At 54.4% G+C, this 19,850-nt stretch overlaps 1 protein-coding gene across 9 annotated transcripts in view; it reads right to left on the reverse strand.

Annotated features, from left to right (window-relative positions):
* GRIN1 (glutamate ionotropic receptor NMDA type subunit 1) overlaps positions 1-18,959 on the reverse strand; it is a 39,809-nt gene extending 20,850 nt beyond the window's left edge. For 7 of the 9 annotated variants that reach the window (XM_075170222.1, XM_075170225.1, XM_075170220.1 and 4 more), the window contains exons 1-7: positions 18,702-18,959; positions 15,287-15,421; positions 7,603-7,779; positions 3,088-3,150; positions 2,244-2,344; positions 1,540-1,661; positions 844-1,018 (exon numbers count right to left, since the gene is read on the reverse strand). In XM_075170222.1, coding sequence (XP_075026323.1) covers positions 844-1,018; positions 1,540-1,661; positions 2,244-2,344; positions 3,088-3,150; positions 7,603-7,779; positions 15,287-15,421; positions 18,702-18,959 — 1,031 coding nt within the window. The remainder of the gene's footprint in view (positions 1-843; positions 1,019-1,539; positions 1,662-2,243; positions 2,345-3,087; positions 3,151-7,602; positions 7,780-15,286; positions 15,422-18,701) is intronic. The other 2 variants (XM_075170223.1, XM_075170221.1) reach the window with 1 other exon arrangement.
* Positions 18,960-19,850: the final 891 nt, after the last annotated feature.

Here is a 19,850-nt window from a genome sequence, read left to right on the forward strand (position 1 = left end):
CACGGGGAGCCGTGCTGCAAAGGGAATTGCTGCTTTACCAAGATCCAGGCTGCAGAAGAGGCCTTTGTGGCTCCGGCATCTGCAGTGTTGCAGCACAAAACCCCACACAGCACAAAGATTGGGTCCTGGGAAGTGCATGCAGCATCTGCCGATCACACTGCCCATGGCAGCGAGAGCCAACACATGCATGCTCCGATCTGCTGAGACCCCACCAACCAAAACCAAAGCACCAGTATTTGCTACAGCAGAGAGCAAGCCTGTCCCATGCATGGAGATCTCTTGCCCCCAAGTCCTGCTTGCAGCATGCTGACCCATGCTGCAGCCCTGAAACGTTCAGCAAGAAACATATCCGCAGCACTGAGCTCCAATTTGACAGAAATATCCTCCTACCCTGATTTGGCAGAAAACCCCCTTTTTCCCCTCTTCCACCCACAGAATTAAGATCCAGACCAGAGGAGATCACCCCTCCATGGCCTCCAGATCTTTTCCTCCTGGAGTTGTTCCCTGCCCACACTGATCCCAGCTGCCGAAGCATTGCCCAGGAGACCATGGGTTGGCATGGACCAAATTGGTGCCAGGCACCAGGACGATGCCTAAACAGCCTGGACAAACAGGGGGCCAGTGCCTGAGCCCGTGTCCTGGCTAGTTTTCTAGAAGACATGTAGCCCTCACATCTGAATCATGCAGGACAGTCCAAGCAGTCCTGTGCCACCTGCCTCAAAGCTTTAGTGACAGATACTCTGACCAAAGCTACCACGCTGCCCTTTTCCACATGCTCCCACCTTTTCCAGCTCTCCCCCAGCAGGTCCTCTGCTCTCTCCAGCAGGACCCTTCCCCAAATACCTCTTGAAAAGGGGTCCCGTCTTCCAGATGTTGGTGTTGCCCACGCAGCCCCGTGGTGGGTCTGTGATATTCTCCTTCTCAAACAAGTCGTGCACGGCCTGGGCCACCACCGCAACAGCGTCGCTGATGTGGGCTGACTCGTTCTTCCCGTTGATGAGCTGCAAACCGATCACTCCTGCCGCGAGCAGAGGGGAGAAGGCACGTCAGCAGGGCATACTGGTTGCTCTGGCATTACTCCCATGTGCAGGGCTCGGGGCCAGCAAGCACATGGTTATGGGGCTGAGGACCCCTCAGATGCAGCTGGGGAGCTGTCTGAGCTTCAGGCAGGGGCAGGCAGGGCAAGCAGCTGCAGCGGTGCTGGCCTGGCACCGTCCTGCCTGCTGGATGGGGACTGGGGACAGCTACGCGGACTGCTGACACCCCATACTCCATCCCCATCCTCTTGCCAAGCCTTTCCCCCAGGTGACGGCGAGCTGGATTTGGGGCATGGCAGCGTGGCCAAGGCTGATGCCTCCCCATGCGGGCAAAGACAGTGGAGAGCAACGTGTGGGACCCTCCGCTTGTTGGGACCACCACAGCATCGTGTTCCCCCAGCCCAAGGGGTCCCTGGGAGGGCGGGTGCCACTCGTCCCAGCTCTGAGCAGGCTCCTCCGAGCCCGGCCGACAGCAGGACGGGTGCCTCCGGTGGGTGCCTACCATCAGGGGCGTAACGCAGGGCATTGCCCGATATTTCCCGTTCCCCCACCAGCCACACGTAGCCGGAGCCCGTCATATTGAGCATGGCTGCTGATCTGTACACCGTGGCCGCATCATCCTCACTGCAACGAGAAGAAGGGAACAGCAATGTGGCTCCAGGTGCCAGATGGCCCCTTTTCTCCTGTATCGGACCCCAGAGGGGTGGCAGAGCCAGGGAAAACACAACCCCAGGCAGCCCTCCCCTGATAACTGGTTCTCCTGGGCAATGGCTAATTCCTTGATGCAACGGAAAACTTGCTCTCAGCTTTATCTAATCCCACAGCACCCAGCACTGCTGAGCATCTGCAAATCTGGCCTGTTCCTTATTGCTCACCGTCTACAGGCAGGGGGGCAATAAGACTCCCCTCCTTCACAGGTGGATCAGGATACATCATCAGTAACTATTGCTGCTTCTGCAGCTGCTAACACTTTGCAGGACAGGCAGACGTCTCAACCATGCTCGTGGCTGCAAGCTCCCTGGCCAGCAGCACACACGGCACAACGTCCACCACCTGCCTGGGACCTGGGGCTTTGTGTGGGTTTTCTCCCATGCTCCTTGAAAGGATGACATGCCCCAAATCTGCACTGACTCCAGTGCTGGGCGGCGTTGCAAAGGGGAGAGTGAGGAAATCAGAGCAGGGAGGGGAAGGACGGCTCTGCCTTACCTGGCAGAAAGGATGATGACGCGAGCCTCCAGCTCCTTAGCCTCCAGCAGCAACGACGTCACGTTTTTGGTTCCGGGGTCAAACTGAAGCACTTTCTCAGCCTGTGATCAGTGTGAGCAAAGCTGGTTAGTGCGGGAGCACCAGGACTGCTTGTGAGAGCCATGCTATCTAGAAAAGGGTCAAGAGAATTCATTAAACTGCACAAAAGTCTGCTAAATAAGGTTGGTTATAGCTACTTTTTTCTTTTTTCTTTTCTTTTCTTTCTTTTCTTTCTTTCCTTCCTTCCTTTCTCTTTTAACGTTTTGGCTTTTTGGGTTTTTTTGCACTGTGCATGCAAACTGAAGTCAATCAAGACCCAAAAAGAGGCGTGCATTGTACAGGAAAGAGAAAAAGGCTTTGAAATGCAATTGAAAACTCAAACGAGTGTTGTTTTTCAAAAACATGGGAAATGAAAAAAACATATTGCACAGGGTTAACCTTTGGGAGTAAAAGTGAGCAACTTACACCAAGGAACCGTTTCCTTTGGGGAGGAAAGGGGATTGGTTCAACTTTTCAAAAAAAAAAAAAAAACTTGCAAGTTAATTACTGGTTCACATGCATGTTTCAAAAAGAAATCCTTCCAGGGTCAGCTGGCTAGGTTTCCATTCTCAAGTCCAAACCAAACTATCTCAACATAAAAACGTGCTACCAAGAAACATAGTCATGGATCTTTTTTTTTTTTCTTTCTTTTCTTTTCTTTTTTTCTCTTTCTCTTTTTTTTTCTTTTTTATTTTTCTGGTGGCTGTGGCTATTTTTCATTTGCTAGTTAGGTTGGTGGGCGGCGTGCATTTCCATGCATATATACCTTGGGTCCTCGCTTGTTGTCATAGGAAAGTTGGTCGAGGTTTTCATAGTTCCTTTTTTTACTCTGATGAATAATGTGCACAGAGAAAATATGTAGACACAGAAGAATATTATAAACAGTTGAAAATGACGTGTAGTAAAGCAATCCAACATCCACCTCCTCCTCCACTGTTTGCTAAAGGGTCTCTATAACGCTGGAGCTCGCAAAAACCACTATCAGGAGAGAGTGCCTCAGCTCTCACGGGAGCGTCAGGGTGCAAAGCCGTATCGGTTAGAGCAAGCCTGAGTGTCACAGCTGTTGCGATGCAGTTGCATTTCCCTTGTGGGACTGGGGGATTCTTCAGCAAGAAATTTTTATCTTAAACTCAGAAACAATCTACGCATCTCTAAGGGCCTAAGTGGTGGGATTTCCATGGAATTACTGTGGAAGTAAAGGACAAAATGTTGTGTACGGAAAGTGCTGGATAAACACAAACTGTTACAGTTAATAGTATTAGCATTACTACCGTCACTATTATCGTTACAATCCTGTTCACCCTAAGAGAGTTCACAGCAAATGAGGTGTCTCAGCTGAACTTCTCACCTCCTGCAAGGAGGGAGCAGCTTTTTGGAGCTCTGTTGCTGTCCAAAAGAGAAAGAAAAAGCTCGCTACGTCCCATGTTGGCTCAAAGCGTGGCAATATGAAGCAATGGTGATCATGGGATGACATTGCAGCTTTTACCTGGTGCTCGGGGAGGGACGAGGGCGCCTTGTGGCTCTGCGGCACACGGGTGGCCCTGGGAGGTGCAGCTGCCGGAGACCACGGTGCCCATAAGCTGGCCCTACGCGTGGCTAGTGGGATTCACTGCTTGGTGGCCTCCATGCTGCTGGCCGGAGCATCACACCTGGACTAGGGGCAGGAGGCTCAGCATGCACTGACCCTGCAGATAACGGACCGGAGCAGAGAGCCTGCTCCCCACCTTGTCTCCTGCCTGAGCCACTTCTGCTGCTCAGCCCCAAAGGAGCCGGGGCATGAAACCTCCTTCTGGAGGTTTCCTCTCCTCCAGGCAGCGTGCTGAGGGCTGACGGCCTCTGCTCTCGGAACCCTTGACCCTGCAGCAGCGTGCACAGAGCCCCGTGGATCTTCCTGGGAGCAGCCCTGTGGTCATGCCAATAACATCAGCCTGATAGCACCTGAGGTTTTGGTGGGACATATTCTGACCTCTTCGTCTCGGCCTCGTCCCACCCCAGCTGGGCATCCCTGATCTGTGTGTATGGGGTACGGGACATGGCTCTATTCCGATCTCCATTTCGCAGCATCTTATGGCAATGGCAACTGGAACCTGACCCTTTGCACCCCAGTAATGCAAGGGTTCATGTTCCCAGATTGTTCCTTAGGCAGCCAGGTTTTATCTCTGCATCTTGCTTTCCAGATTGAATAGCTCGTCTCTTCCTGAGCACTCAGACCAGCCTTTGGCAGGACATTTTGCCAGGTCTCCCTTCTGTGCATCTGTGTGATCTTTCCTTTCTTCTCCTTGGACGCAGCCTGCCAGGTTTTGCATTGCTCAAAGAAGTTGGGTCCTTGTGAGGAAAAGCATCTGAGGAGGCAAAATCTGCTCGGAGCCCAGGTCTGCCTTCACTTCTGAGGATGTCCATGGCCGGGATTTCTGCAATGGCTTCTTAGAGTCTGCTCAGATCATAGTGAGACCCGGAGCAATAACTGCCTCCAAGGAGAGCCGAGCTGCAGCAGCAGGACAGTATGAATATTCTCCAATGAAAAGTCATTGTCCACTTTTCCTCAGGCAGCATCAATTTAGCTGGAAATCTGGTCATCCCTCTTGCAGCCTCCAGCCACGAATCACCTTGCATGCCCGGGATGTGCTGGCGCCTCCACCCAAGTGAAGCAGCGTCTTGGGTGCAGCAAAGCCGGACCTGGCGGCACCTGATAAGCTCTGTCTCCCCCTATCCCCATCTCTATTGCCAGAACTAGACCAGTAATGTCCTCTCTCTTTCCACTTTTTCCATGTGGTCCTGCAGCACTTCCCTCCTCAGCCCACGCAGAGACCCACAAATTCAAAATTCAGTTTCCACCATATTCTCCAGCATCCACTCAAAAAATTACCACTTTCATGAACACCACTGTCCCAGAGGAAGGGAGTCAGCAGAGCAGGGACCTGCCACCTCTGACTTGGACAAACTCCGATTTTCACAGCGTCTGGCATTTCCCCCTGAACCCGAGCAGCATTGGTGCAATGTGGGCCTGCCCAGATGAATGAGCAGCGTTGTACTGGGATGAGCAGTAGCTCCAGGCTGAGAGTTACTGCAGGCAGACCTAAGACAAGGCTAGCACGTGGGGTGCGCCAGGGCTGGCCAGCCTGGCCCGAGCGCTGGGCTCCGAATACCTGCTTGAAGTGCAAATCCATGCAGTGGTGCCTGAGTGACACCCAGCACTGGCACAGACTCCAGGGGACAAGCCATGCTCAGATCCAAGAGCTCAGGGGGGCAGGTGAGCCTCTGACCCAGCCCCAGGTCCTCTGGGGCTGTGATCCAAGCCTTGAAGAGGTCAGGAGCAGGTCTCCTGCCTGCTCCCTCCCCATGGCCCAGGCTGGCCTTGAGGAGGTTGGGGAGGGGTCAAGGGTACCACTTCACAACATGAAGAGAGTCTACACACCAGTGATTAGAAGAGCAATTAGCAAAAGAGATTGAGGAAGAGGGGAAAGCCCTGATGGAGGTTATCTACCTTCCAGACCAGTGAGACCAGCCAGTTTGACCAGAGCAAGCTCCTCAAGGAAAAAGAAACAAGATGCTGTGGCACATGCCAAGACAAGGAAGACAAGGTGACCTACCATCACAGAGCACATGCCCCAGTCTGGAGGATAGCCAGGGCATTTGCAGTAGCCCAGTGGCTGTCAGGAGGCACCAAGACATTTCACAAATGCGGTGCAAATGTGGGGCAGATCTGAGGACAGACGCTTTCTCCACCCGTCTTTCAATCCCCAGATCCTGTAGGATGGGCATGAGAGGGAGCAGCAAAAGGGGATGCTTAGGATCTGCAGGAAAACAGAAGGTGGAAATCAAAAGATACAAGGAAGGGGACGATAGGCTGTGGGAACAACCTTTCCACAGCTCTCCCTGGGTGAGGGACACTGTGCTGGGAAGAGGCTTTGGAGAGAAATACTAGCCCGCTGTCACCCAGCAGGTAGCTGCCTTGGAAGCAGGAGGATCCCACCATGGTTGGTGGCACACCTGTGTCTCACGATGGCCCAGGGTGCAGCAAGGATGAAACTTCTTGGAAACCACCACCAAAACCAAAAGCTTGTTGGTCAGTGTGGCTTGTGCCAGCCCGCACCCCTGCACCGGTTCTTCCTCCAGTGGCTTGACAAGAGGTGATGAAGAGCAGTGGCAGCTCCTCTCACCAGTCTCTCAGCTTAGCTGCCAACGCCAAGCACAAGAATTGTCTACGGCCACATCTCCTCAACAGCCAACTGCCAAATGTCTCACGGCTGCTGGTGGGGCTGGAGAAGAGCAGGTTGTGGTCCCTGCCCGTGACCCAGGAGGGAGCAGCCAGGAACGCGTGCCTGCCCTGACGCTGCTGGAGACTTGGACATGGGCTTGGACTCTGCCCACCCAAAGGGGACCTCACCCTGCCGTGGGCAAGAGGACGTACTGGGACTTCACCCCGTAGGGCAGGAGGTGGTTTCTTGCCTTCCAGACAGGCGCCTTTGAGCCACTGCAGCCGAACAGCTCCCTGTGTTCTGCTTCCCTGCTTGGCTTGAACGCTTGCTCTGTCCTTTTATTCAACGGCAGCAGGTCTATGACAGTCCTTCTGAATTTCTAGCAGGCTCGGGGACCTCCCCTGCCTCCCTCCCTGCTCCCCCGCGTGGCCCTGAGTGCCGGTGCAGTGCACCTCCTCGATAAAGCTGCTCCCGCCAGCCACAACCGCCCTCTCGTAACAGCATGGGGTGTCAGGAAAGCAGCGTTTGGCATGTGCTTCAATGGAGATGGGAACGGGGGCATCAGCCTGCAGCCGCAGAGCTGCCAGCTTTACAGAGAGGGTGCATTATACCTCCGTGCATCAATGCGCCGGCTGCCCTTGCCCCTCCTAAGCCACTAAGGTGAGCTCCGGTTAGCCAATTCAGAAGCTGCTTTTCAGGGTTGGTTTGGCACTGCTGGGTCTGCCTGGCCCCTGGGTGGCTGTAATGGGGCAGGTGCTTCCCTAAGCTGAGCGACTGGTCCTCTCCTTAGGTGGGAATCTTGGGCGAGGCATTTGCAGAGCTCCAGGTTATCCTTCCCTTCATTTTGTAGTCGATTTACATGTAGGAGATTTTGACCATGGCAAAGCAAGTGAAATGAATAAAGTACAAAGTTCTGTCAGGTACTAGTCAGACACTGTTGATGCTTTAAGCATGTTAGCCATGTTACAATGGAAAGAAAAGGTGTTTTACATACAGAAATCTACATACATACAACAGCCCGAGACTTCTAGTTTTGTTGTTGTTGCTTAAACAAAGCTACAAGACAATGTTCAGGAACTGACCTTGGATTCTCTCTCCTCCAAGAGGGTCTCCAGCTTCTTTTGTGCAGCACGACCTTCGTGGTCGTCACTGACTATCAGAATGACGTGATTCCAGTTGAAGACTCTCATCATCTCAAACCAGACGTTGGCCTGGTGAGAGTATGGTGGGACTGTGCGCAAAAAGGACAGGTGGATGCTCTGCAAGGAAGAACAAGAGCTAAACACAGACTGGTTGGGTCATTGGCCAAGGTGCGTCTCAGGGACCGGGCAGGTTTGCAGGGACAGGGCTGGGATCTCAAGGCCAAAGAGGCAAAGCAGCAATTTTTGGTAGACCTCTGAGGCACGCCTTGAGCTAGCCTCTGGGACCTGCAATCCTTTCTTCTGGCTGAGAAGCAAACCCTGGCTACTATTTCGTACCTCTCTGTGGTTAATCCAGCGCATGGGAGAGAGGGTTTTTTGCTTTGTGGTCTGTAAACCCATGGTGAAGAAAAGCCTGTCCAGCAACGAATTGCCAGCAATGTTCAGCGCAAATATAGCCTTTCCTCTTGACTTTTTGAAAATATCACTGAGCAAAGGACATAAAAAAGAAAACGAATTCCCTTCAGAGAGCGACAAGGAGCAGCTGCAGGTACACGCAGGTATATATTAGTTATTTGTCACGAGAGAAGTTCAGAAAAAGCAGTTTTATAATATGCTGTTTGGCTGTTTCTAGGTCAGCTTGTTCTGCAGCAGCACTCAGGAGGCAGCTCTGGACTCATGCCCTGGCTAACCTATCTGATTTGGTTAAAGACATCATTATGGTTGGATGATTGAGCAATAGCAATTCCAGCCTAATTAAGTACAGCACCCTTTGGGGAGCAATTGGACCAAAAGCTGTAGCTGAAAGAGAGGTTTCAAAAAATGCAGCTTTTCCAAAAGGCCCTAGAGTCAAATATTAGAAAATGAAAGTGCTTACGCTCAGCATGGACGCTACTTGACAAACCAGCTACGTGCTGGAGGGAGGCAGAAGTCTGAACAGGAGAGAACAAAAAGGAAAGCACCACAATGTTTCTTTTTTAAGGCTGAGTTGTCCTCTGGACCAAACAGGGTTTGTCCAGACCTGCTCATCCAGGAACCTGACCCAGCATGGGTCAGAAATGTCCTGAATGGGCCAAAGTAATTCACTCTGGAAGAGAAAGGGCGTCATGTCCACCATGGACCCGTGCAGGAGGGATGGGCAGACCAGATAATGCCTCTTCCTCACACTCAACACGGTGATAAAGTCAAACCGAACCATGCAATGTATAGAAAACACTGCAAACCCCCTGTCATGGTCAGGTCTCTCTGCAGTGGGACAGCGTGTCCGTTCTGCTGCCCTGGCCCAAAACACAGAAATGAGGGAGGCAGCAGCAAAAACACTAAAGCACTGGAAACATTTCCTAATTACTGAAGACCAAGAAGAACTGTGGATATTTAATCAAAGGAAGAAACGAACCAGGAGAGCTGTAACAAACATCTCAGAGCTGCAGTTTCATATGACTAATACAAACATTTCCAATTACACGAAGAGCAGGAGAAACGCAGCTCACCCCACAAGCCCAGTACTAATCAATGGGGTCAGGAAGAAGCCCCACAGGGACAATGGAAGGACAACTATGGTCTCCACACCAACACGGTGCTCAAGCTCTCTCTGGAGTCAGCAGAGATGCCCAGGTATTTCCAGGTCCAGCTCCACAGCTTGGGCCAGGGGCACACAAGATGAGACTGAGCATTTTTAATTTTTAATCCCTTAGCATTTTTAATTGCTTTAAGGAAATCCATGGAAATGGAAAATGGAAATGGCAAAAAAAAATCAGAAGAGGAATGAAAAAAGAACAGAGTAGCTAATAGTAAAAAAAAAAAAAAAATCGGAAAAATACAGGCTAAAAAAAATCAAAAATCTAACTTAAAATTATTTCAATCCCTTTTTGAAATGTAAACATCTTTGAAATTCAATATATTGCATCAAATTATTCTCTAGTTTCCCAACTAGCTTGCAAAAATGCTGTTTAAACTGATCGTGGCTTTCTTAGGTGTTGTAAATACATATCACTAGGTTCAGATGAACAGATTTTACTGCAAAGTTGTTGGAGAGCAACTTGGTTTAACAGTTCAGGCCAATTTGTTTTCTGAGGTGGTGTCAAAAGGGTCATGGACTTGCTATGATGGTATCTCAGCTCTCGGGTTACAGAATTGTAGGTTTTAAATAGGATAATGAAGAATAACTAATCGCAAATGCTGAGCCTAGCTTTCAGGATGAGCACTCACATTCTGTGCTCAGCTTTTGAAGCACCTGGGACTGAACTTGTCTGCAGGGCCCAAAAATTGGCAGAAAAATGAAAGTAGAGTCCCCCCCAAAGGTTAACAAGTCCAACTTGTGATGTGCAGAGGCAGCTGGGAATCAGGTTTTGTCTGATTTGATAACCCGTATCACAGCATATGCAGTGACAGGTCTCTGGCAAGTCCCTCTGAACCCAGCACAGAGTTTTCCTGGCCATGGGCATGGGCCATGTACTGCAAAGTATGTGGATGCAATGATTTTTCCACCATAGTAAGCCCTTTTTCAGGCAAATAACTGTTATAAAGACCTGATTTTTTAACGCAGCCTCTGTGAGACAACCGTCACTCATTTCAGCTGCACTGCTCATCACACTGTCCCTGAAGTACTGCTACAAGTGCTTTAACTCTGAGCTGTCATGGGTCATAACCCGCTCCCCTCAGCTCAGGCGCACAGCAAAAATGCTCCTAATTACAAATCAACAGTTTGCCTTGTAAGATGTTTTGCAGGATTCACATCATTTGCTCTCCTCCGAGCGTGCCTCCTGCCTGCGGGGAGGGCTGGGATGTGAGCGTGGGAATTGCTCAGCAGACCCGAGCCGAGGAGCAGCTTTCTGCAAATCCTCCTATCTCCCACCGAAACCTCAGCCCTGTGCTTCCTCACTTAACTCTATTTCTGCAAAAAGTAAGTAAATACTTTGGGTTGAGTCTGAATCCAGGCTTCCACGTGGATTCAGCTCAGCAGAAACCCACGGGGCTGGAGCCTAAATGCACTGGGAGTGAGTGTGGTTATGAAGTTGGGGACATGTGCTGGATCCAGTCTCTTAGGAACCACAAATTATTAGTGGTACAGACTTTGTTGACATGGGTATGTATGAAAAGGAGCTGAATGTGAGTAGATCATGTGTGTGTGTGCATGCAGGTGTGCAAGCAAGGAGTTTGTGTATGCATAAATGTGAGCATATATGCGCAGAAAGCGTGTATGCATGTACCCACATAGGGAACGTGCTTGGGTGCTTGAACAGCTGTGCACAAAGAGTCTGCACGTGGCCATGCCATGCCTGGGGAGGGTGCACATGTGGGTGCCTATCGATGGAGTTTGTGTGCATAGGGGACGTGCACGGGTATAGGGGGTGTGCAGGCATGGCTGTGGGGCCACCAGGCAAGTGTGTGCATATAAGGACCACATATGGGTCCATCAGTGAAAGGATTGCTATCTTCTTTACCTCTGTCTGCCTAAGGCCTCATCACAGCTCACGGTTCGTGGCTGGTAGAGTAATTTTTCCTACAGGCTTGAGGAAATGATGTGCTTTTCTTTCATTACCTATGGAAATAATGTGGTCAGTCCCCCTTTTAGCAATGCGCCCTGAAACTGAGCTGTCTGGGCAGTTTCAAGGAGATTGACAGAGATCCCAATATATAAATTCCTGATAATTTAGCAAAAATCATCAGCTGGGTACAGAAAAGAAGCCTTGGCCGGTGTCTCCATGGAAGGAGCCTGGGCTGCTGTGCCCCCTGCCCGCCAGCCAGCACACGTGTCTCCGAGCCCCACCAGAAAGCAGCCTGCCCACTGCCCCGCGTGATATCTGCAGACGTGGGAGGGAGCTGAGATAACTCTGCAATAGCTTAGACGTGTGCTGGGAGGGATTTTAGTGGGGGCAGACATATGGGGAGCTCAGGCACAAATGCATCGTCTGCCTTTCCCCTGCAGTGCCCGGAGGAAAGGGCTTGTTAACCTCTGGGGAATGGGCCAGCACCGCAGCAGCAGCCTTGTGGAGTGGTGGGGCTGCCCTGTCCTCTTCCCAGCTTGAATCCTGAGAGCCTGTGAAGAGGTCTTCTCTGCTGAGTGGGCTCCATCACTGCCATCAGCACAGGCTTCAGCACGCAGAGCCCCTGCTGACGGCTGTGCTGCTCGGCGGTGGCTGTGAAACCCACTCCTGGGCAAACGTCTCTACGTTACGTTAACCAGCCTCTCCAGTCACTTCTTGCAGGTGCCAGTGAAGGAGTCCTGACCCTGACCTCGGTTGAGGGGAATCACTTTTCTCCCCACTTTCGGTGCAGCTTCCCACGCTGACTAACACCGTTTCTGCTGAGCATCGGTTGCCAGTGAGACCAGTAATAAAGAAAAATACCCCTCTCCATGAGCAGTAACCCCCGGGAGGGCATGGAGTGGTTATACTGAGACAAGGAACCAGAGGAAAAAGCCATCCCCGGGCCCAGGCTGGAGAGAGAGAGAAAGAGAGAGACAGACCTTCGATGACCAGGTGCTGGACATCGAAATGGCACTCCAAGCACAGAATGACTAAACTCCATTTTCCACCTCTTTCAGCAGCAGAGCAGGTCTCCGTTAAAAGCCACCCTTGATCCTCTGCTGCACCCCCTCTCCGGGGGGATGGTGTGGGGCTCAGCACCTCGGGACACCCAGCATGTCCCTTCATCCCCATCACGTAGGTGTGGTCCCACATGGTGGTGATGAATGGCACCAGACCTTCCCGGCTCTTCAGCTGTGCATTTCCCCACGAGCTTCGCTCTCATGGTCTCAGTGTCATTTCGTATTTCTCATATTGTCAAGACGTCAACGTCATCTCATTTTTTCAGCTGAGATGTAAAGGCGATATAAATACCCTCAATGACACATGGGGAACAGAAGCCCTAAAGCAATAGCCCAACCTGTCCGTTCAGGCGGCCCAGCATGAGAAGGTCAGAGTGTGATTTTTGCAATGCTCCATCCATGAGGAGTCCATGAAGGGCTCTCCATAGGGATGGACACCACAGCGATGGGTACCGCTCTGCTGCCTTTACCGTGAGACCCTCCTCTCTCCTCCTGCAGTTCCCCGCTCACCTCACTCAGAGGTGACCAGGGTTTTAGAGACCCCCTTGCCGTGCAGGCAGGACTGCGCTGAGTGACATGAGGATCTCGGTGAAGAAACGGGTAAAAATTTCATAAGATGTATGCGCAAGGAGGCCAAACAAAGGCTGCCAAGGCAGAGTGCTCAGCTTGATAGCTGCAGCACTGTTTCTAGAACAAATAGTTCTTTGAACACTGGGAGCAATAAAGCTTCCTTCCCTTGGGTATCTTTGTTGAAAGACTGGCTACAGCCCATGGACCACTGTGCTCGACGGGAGATGCTCCGAGAGCATCCAAAGGTACTGAGCAAACCTGCCTGTGCTGAGGCCCACGCCTTTCCTCTCCCTGGCAGCTTAGCCTTGGGAGGACCATAATTAACTCTGAGACTTCAACCCCCTGTGAAATTTAGCTAAAATTGGCTGATGCCTTCAAAACCAATCAGGGGCATACACACAAAGTGATCTTACAAGCTTGTTTCCATAGAAACTAAGCTGAAAGATATAATTTCCTGAATTAAAAAAACAAGCAAGCTGATCAGTGGAAACCAAAAAGGGAACCAGCTGAATGTCCCTGTGTTGCACCAGCCAGCCTGTCCTGCATGGGGTATGCAGAGCCTTGCACCGTCCCGTCCCATGCCTTCGCACCCCTTTGCTCTGCTGTCCTCCACTCCACTCCCACCTTTGCTGTCCCCTCCAGCTCCTGCCAGTCCACTATTCAGCGACCTTGCTCCTCTACCCACCCAGTCCCTGCCTTTGCCCCATCTCCTGCCTCCAACTCTGCAGAGAGCTCAAAGTCCTCAAGCCCCGGGCTGTCTCGGTGGGAAGGAGTCTGAGCCAGAGGCCAGGCGGGAGTGCTCGGAGGGGTGAGACATGCCCGGTGCAGGCAGTGTGGCCTCCCTGCTGAGCCCCTGCCAGGCGAGTGCACCCCACAGCCCTTGACCTGCCCAACACCCCCAAATATTCAGTGGGGAGCATCTCCCTGCCACTGCAGTGGGTTGCCACTGCCGCAGTGGGTCGCTCCTCCAGCTCTGAAGTGAGCCAGGTGGTTCTTATGAGCCACTTTTGCAGAAAACATGTTTTAAATAGGAAAAAAAATGGCTGAAGCAGAGTCTGCCGGGAAAGCTCCCACCCCCTCAGGGTGAGCACACAAATTCAGCACAAGGTCGTGCTGTGGAAAAGGCGACCAATTTGCTTTGGTGAGCACAGCTCTGCTGAGGTGAAGCTGGACCGATAGCATACACGGTCCCCTCTCCCTGCCATCATGTGCAGTGTGACAAGGTCCCTCTCGGTGACGTTGCTGATCAGATCTATCTCCTCCCCGTGGCAGCATGAGCCAAATTCCCCCTGCACATTTCCGACCTGCTGCCTGCCCTCTCCCTCGCTCTGCCAGCTCTGTTACCATCCCTTTCCTTCTAACAGTGCCTGACGGGACCCTGCCAGGGCGTGTGGGTCCCCAGCCGCTGGCAGCCACCGTTGCTGTCACCGCTGTGGTCTTGGCTTGCTGGTTGTCCTACCATGGTTTTACTTGGTAGGAGATGCCAAGACCTGCTGCTGCTCCAGCCGAGCAGTCCTGCGGGCTGCATCTCTGGGAGCCTCTGCTCCTCCCTCCTGAAATTTGACTTCATTTAGCATGTAGGCGGAGTGACTATTTTTGCACTGAACATTTGCATTTGTGAATATTCATATTTTCCAAGCAAAGACCAATTCGTGCTTCGAAACAGGCCTGATCTCACCCACTAAGCTCGTGCACCTGGAGGAAAACCTCCACCAAGGCTGCAATGGTGCGTGGCCTGCCTGGCTCTGCTCAGCTCCTCCTTTTGCTTTTACTAATCACAAAGTGTGTTTGCAAGACAGGTTGTGAGCTGAGCGCCCAGTGGAAGAGCCGGCCATGGCAGCGTCTCACGGCCCCGGCCAGGGCATTGCCCCCAGCCCCCCCACACAGCAGGACCTCATCCAGCCTGAAAGTTTCCATGTTTCCACAGGGAGAGCAGACAGCAGTATGAGACACTGGAATTTGAACCTCTTTCTTGAATGCTGGCTGGACTGAATGTCATTTAGAGCCTCGGGATAGCTTGTTAGTCAATTCTATTATTTCCCCTACCAATATCACATAAACCCAGAGAAGTGAATGCAGCCAAACAACCTTCAAGCCCCAGAGAGCTCCTGCCCGATGTAGAGGCTCCACTAGGATCCTCCTGCCCCTCTGCAGGTCCCCCCGCACCTGGGGAGCACCCAGGACCCCCCGGCTGTCACTAGTGAGCAGGGCAGGCGCTAGTTCGTGCATTTGCCTTGGCTGCAGAGCAGCGAGCCCAGCAGCCTGGCAGAGAAACGCTGCAGAACTCATCCAGCACTATGTAGGTCAACACTGGCAGCTGCGAAAAAATAATGTACCGGGGAATGCGGGGGAGAGAGAGAGGGAGCTGCAGGTTTAACTGGAGAGGAGAGATGGATGGACAGACAGACACATAGATAGGGTAGTGCGGACATCATTAACCCTCCTGACGGGCACTCTTGATTTACAGCACATGTATGAGGTACTAGACTAGAAACATGCATCAGTTACCTTATCAGAATATATAGACATGCGTGTTGTCAGACCAATGACAGGGATCCTGTAGAAGCCAGCTGTGTATGACACAGGTGTTGGTGTTAGGTGATCGTTGGGAGCAGGAGGGTGACTAACTAATATTGCATAGACCTGTAGGACAGGATACATGACACAAACATTATTTCGCAGGAGCACATCGGCCATCGAGTGTGATTATTTTCCTTTTCTTTTCCGCAACATTCAACAGCCCCACGTTAACACGGTAACGGCATTCAAATAATCAGGAACAGCGAAGCGAGGACTGCGCCGGGGAGCGAGGGGTGCTGTGCCGCGGCTCGGGCTGCAGCCTGCGAGGAGGTGATGGGTCTGCTCAGGGTTATATCTTAATGGAAATGCCATGCCTAGCCACTCCACTCGCTAAACTAATAACTTTCATGGATTACAGATTAAAGGGAAACATCTCCCTTACAGTCACACTGTGTAATGCGATTTCTTTAACCACACATTTAATACTCGGTTGTAATTCCCCTCCGAGGACTATTACAAACAAAGTGGTCAGCTGGGACTCCGAGCAGGAGAAGGAGCGCAGAGCCACGGAGCAAATCAGCCATCTGGCCCTGAGCATGCAGAGAAATGAGAAAGCCGGGGGGGCGGCGGGGGGCAGGAGTGGGGATCTGCCCGCAGCACGCCAGGACGGTGGGGCACAGGGGCTCTGGTTATACCGAAATGGGGAAGGAGGATCTCGGCACGGTCCTGCTGTTATTGCAGGGCTGGGATTTTGGTCTCCAGCAGGATCCTATTTTGTGTCAAATGGAGAGGAAGGAGCTGGGTATTCCCTGGGGAATCCTTTGTTACACTAATGCCCTTTCACAGCACAAGGAATGTCCCCAGCTGGTGACAGGTCTCCAGCTAGGGTGAATCAGTGCAAGGACTTTGATGTCTGGGAGGAAATAACACTTCTTCCTCCTTCAGGCATCTGCCCGAGCCCCGGGATGGAGGGATGGATGTGCTCTGCGCCCAGCCTGGAGGGATGGCTTGCTAGACGGGAGGAGAGGATGAAGTGTGCCCGGGGAAGGGGACCTGGTGGGGAGGGAAGAAGGGAAGGTCCTGCCCGGCGTTGGGTGGGAGCAAGCTGAGGGTTCAGAGCGATCTGGGCAGGGGTTGGAGACCCTGTTATGGCAGAAGGGAGGAATTACTGGGGAAGGGTTTGGGGAGGTCACCTGGGGAGGCAGGAGGAGGGGAGTGCCCTGCACAGAGGTGCCCAGTGCCATGCTGACTTGAGGGGTCGGCGAGGACCTGCACCCAGCAGGGCTGGGGCTGGGCCTTGGGGCAGGACCAGGCACTGGGGGGAGAGGCTGGGGGCTGTGTGGGGGTGAGGGCTGCGTTGTGCCGCACAGCAGCTGACCAACAGGAGCCATTTTGCATGTGCAGGCTTCCAGCCCCTGCTCTGCCTCGCAGTCCCCTGCTTGGGCACAGCACCAGCGAGTGAGGACGAGTGTGGCTGTGTCCCACGCTGGGGCCATGGGGCTGGGAGAACCTCTGCATGTTGGGACAGTGTAGCCACCCCCAGCACCCTGATCCCTAGCACCCGCAGCCCCCTCTGTACCCCAGTTTAGCTGCCCCCCGCATCCCACCGCTCATGCAGGGACGTGCCAGTGCCTGCAACCCCGCACCAGCCCAGGGCTCTGTGGGGTTTGCCATGGGGACAAGGCTTTGAGGTGGCATGGACACACTCAGTGCTTAAATGGAGCCTCGGCTCAGCAAGGGACCCAGCTGAGCCTTCTCCCTGCTCCCTGCCAGGCAGTGGGTATCTTTTACAGCCTGCACTGCGCTTCCTGCCCGGCTCTGCCAGCATCCCCAGGGATGTCTCCAGCCATCCTCCATCTGCACATTGCGAAGCTGAGCTACGAACGTGTCAGCTCTGCTCCGCTGTGCGCCTCTGGCCCCTCCAGCTCCTTCCCCTCTCCCTGGCTTTGTGTGTGCCTGGGTGTGCATACGTGTGCGGTGCGTGTTGGTGTGTGTGAGTCTCCATGGTGCAGGCGTTCATACAATTTGTGTGCGTGTTTGCACCTATGCATGGCTCCATGTACACCTTTTGCATGTGCATGGGTGTGTTTGAGGTAGAGGTGGGTTTGTACCTGCCTGTCTGCCCACCTGATGGGCCCGAGTGGGGGGAATGGAGCTGGTTAGCTGGGCTCAGCACCCAGAGCACACGCAGGGGCGATGGAGGGGCCGGAACAGGTTGCCCAGGGCACCCAGGGCACCCAGGCTGCACCCACCACCACTGCAGATTCGGACTGGTCCCTTGTGTGCACTGAGAGTGACCCATGTAGACAGGAGGGAGGAGCGAGCTGTGCTTGTGTATGCAGACATGCATGCACAGCATGCATTGTGTGCATGCCCACAGCTCTCTGTGTCTGTGCGGGTGTGTGCATGCATGCACAGTGTGTGTGTGTGTACCCATGACTCTGTGTGTGTGTGTACGTGCACGCTGTGTCTATGTGTCTGCAATCTCTGTCGGTGTGTGCCTGTGTCTCCTCTGTGTGTGTGTGGCAGTGGGTGTGCTTGTGTGCCTGCTTCGTGCATTGTGTGGTGCTGGGGGGCCAGGGTGCTGTGTGCGGTGGGGGTGTGTGCAGCTGTGGTGCAGTCATTCACGCGTATGACCGGGGGGGGTGTGCAGGGGTGTGTGTGTACATGAAGCATTGTGTAGTGTGTGTTTGTAGTGCACACAGTGAGGTGTGCTTGTGTGGCAGTATGTGTGTGTGTGCGCTCATGTGTGCGCATGGATGCGTGTATGCATGTGGCACAGCGTGTGTGCACCAGTGTGTCTGCACGAGTGTAGACACGCAGTGTTCTGTGTGTGTGCCCGTGTTTGCACAGTGATGCATGTGGGTGTGCATGCAGCGCGGCCCACGGGCATTCCCGCAGTGATACGTGAGCGCACAGTGTGTGTGCACGCACGGCGCTCCCCATGCCCACATCTGCCCACAGTGTGCGGATGCCCACGTATGCACACAGCCTGTGCACATGTAGCTCTGTGTGTGCCCGAGTGTGCCCACCGCGATGCGTGTCTGTGCACGGCGTATGTGTGCATGCACGCTGCTGTCCGCACGCATGCTGTTGGGTGGGCATGCCTGCACACCCGCTCTGTCTGCGTGAGCCCGTGTGCGCCCCGGGGTGTGTGCGGGTGCCCGTGCGGCGGAGCGTGCAGCCCGGCCGCGCTTACATAAAGGCTGCAATGCGGGCAGCGGAGCCCCAGGGCCCCGGGGCAGCACCCCACTCGCCGCGGCTCTGCCCGCCCCGAGCCCCGGGGGCGGCCGGGGGGCGCCGGGGGCCGGGGTCGCTGCGGCGGCTCGGCGCCCTCCGGGGACGGGGTGGGGGGATGCCCGGCGGCGGCGGCGGTGGCGGGGGAGTCGCCGGCCCGGGGTACCTGGCTGGAGATGAGGTCCTCGCAGACGGAGAGGGCCATCTGGATGGCGTTGGGCTTGTGCGTGACCGAGGTGGCGTTGAGCTGGAGCTTCCAGGTGCCGTGCCGCTTGTTGGCCTGGTTCACCGCCTCGCGGAAGATCTGCTCGTGCTTCTTGGTGCTCAGCACCGCGCCGATGTTGACGATCTTGGGGTCGCAGCCGGCGCGGGCGAAGGAGGAGGAGAAGAGCAGGGCGAGCAGCAGCAGCCGCATGGTGCTCATCCACGGGCGGCCCGGAGCCCGCCGGGGCCCCCCGCCCGCGCCCCGCCGCGCAGGGGCCGCCCGCCCCGCTCAGCGCGGCCCCATGCGGGGCCCGGCCCGGCCCGGCGCGGCGCGGCTGGCGCGGGCGCTCTCCCTGGTGCTGAACCGCCCGCGCCGCTCCGCGCCGCCCGCCGGCCCGCCCGCCCCGCCGGCCCCGCGCTGCCGCAGCGCCCGCCCCCCGGCCCGCCCCCCGCCCCGGCGGAGCGCGGAGGGACCCCCGCCGGCCCCGGGCGCTGCGGCAGTGCCCCGCCCGGCGCGCCGGGCGCTGTGCGGGGCGGGTTGTGCACAGCCCCCCGGGGTCCTGCTGCCCCGAGGCTGCGGGGCGGGGGTCTGGCTCCCGCACCGCTAGGAAGTGCCGCGGGTGCAGGGGGAGCAGAGCTCGTCCGGGGCTGAGCCTCCGGCTGCAGGGAAGAGCCTCTCCTGGGGTCCCACTCCGTCCTTTTCACCTGTGCTGCCCGTTGGTCTGGGTGTTCCCCTCGCTTTGGGAGGCACAATCACACCAGGTACTGGGTAAACCAGGGTCTTCCCCAGGCGTAATCACACCAGACAGGGTAAAGCAGGGTCTTCAGGATTTGTTCTCCAGAACAAACATTCCCAGTTATGCAGCATCTCTGAACAACACGCTTCCTCTCCCCTGGCTGGGGAGAGTTGCCTGTGACATGAAAACCATCAGGGTCTGCGTTCACTCTAATGCTGGAGAACCCTCCCTTGACCAACACACCTCCTGGGCAGAGACATTAAGCAGACACGCAGCCTGGTTCCTTGGCTTCACTATGTCCCTCCAGACAGAGCCACCACTCTTCCAGACATTAGCTCACAGGGCAAACGGCCATTTTCCTCCAGTAAATTCAC

The sequence above is a fragment of the Calonectris borealis genome, chromosome 21 (genome assembly GCF_964195595.1).
Source record: "Calonectris borealis chromosome 21, bCalBor7.hap1.2, whole genome shotgun sequence".
Lineage (NCBI taxonomy): Eukaryota > Metazoa > Chordata > Aves > Procellariiformes > Procellariidae > Calonectris > Calonectris borealis.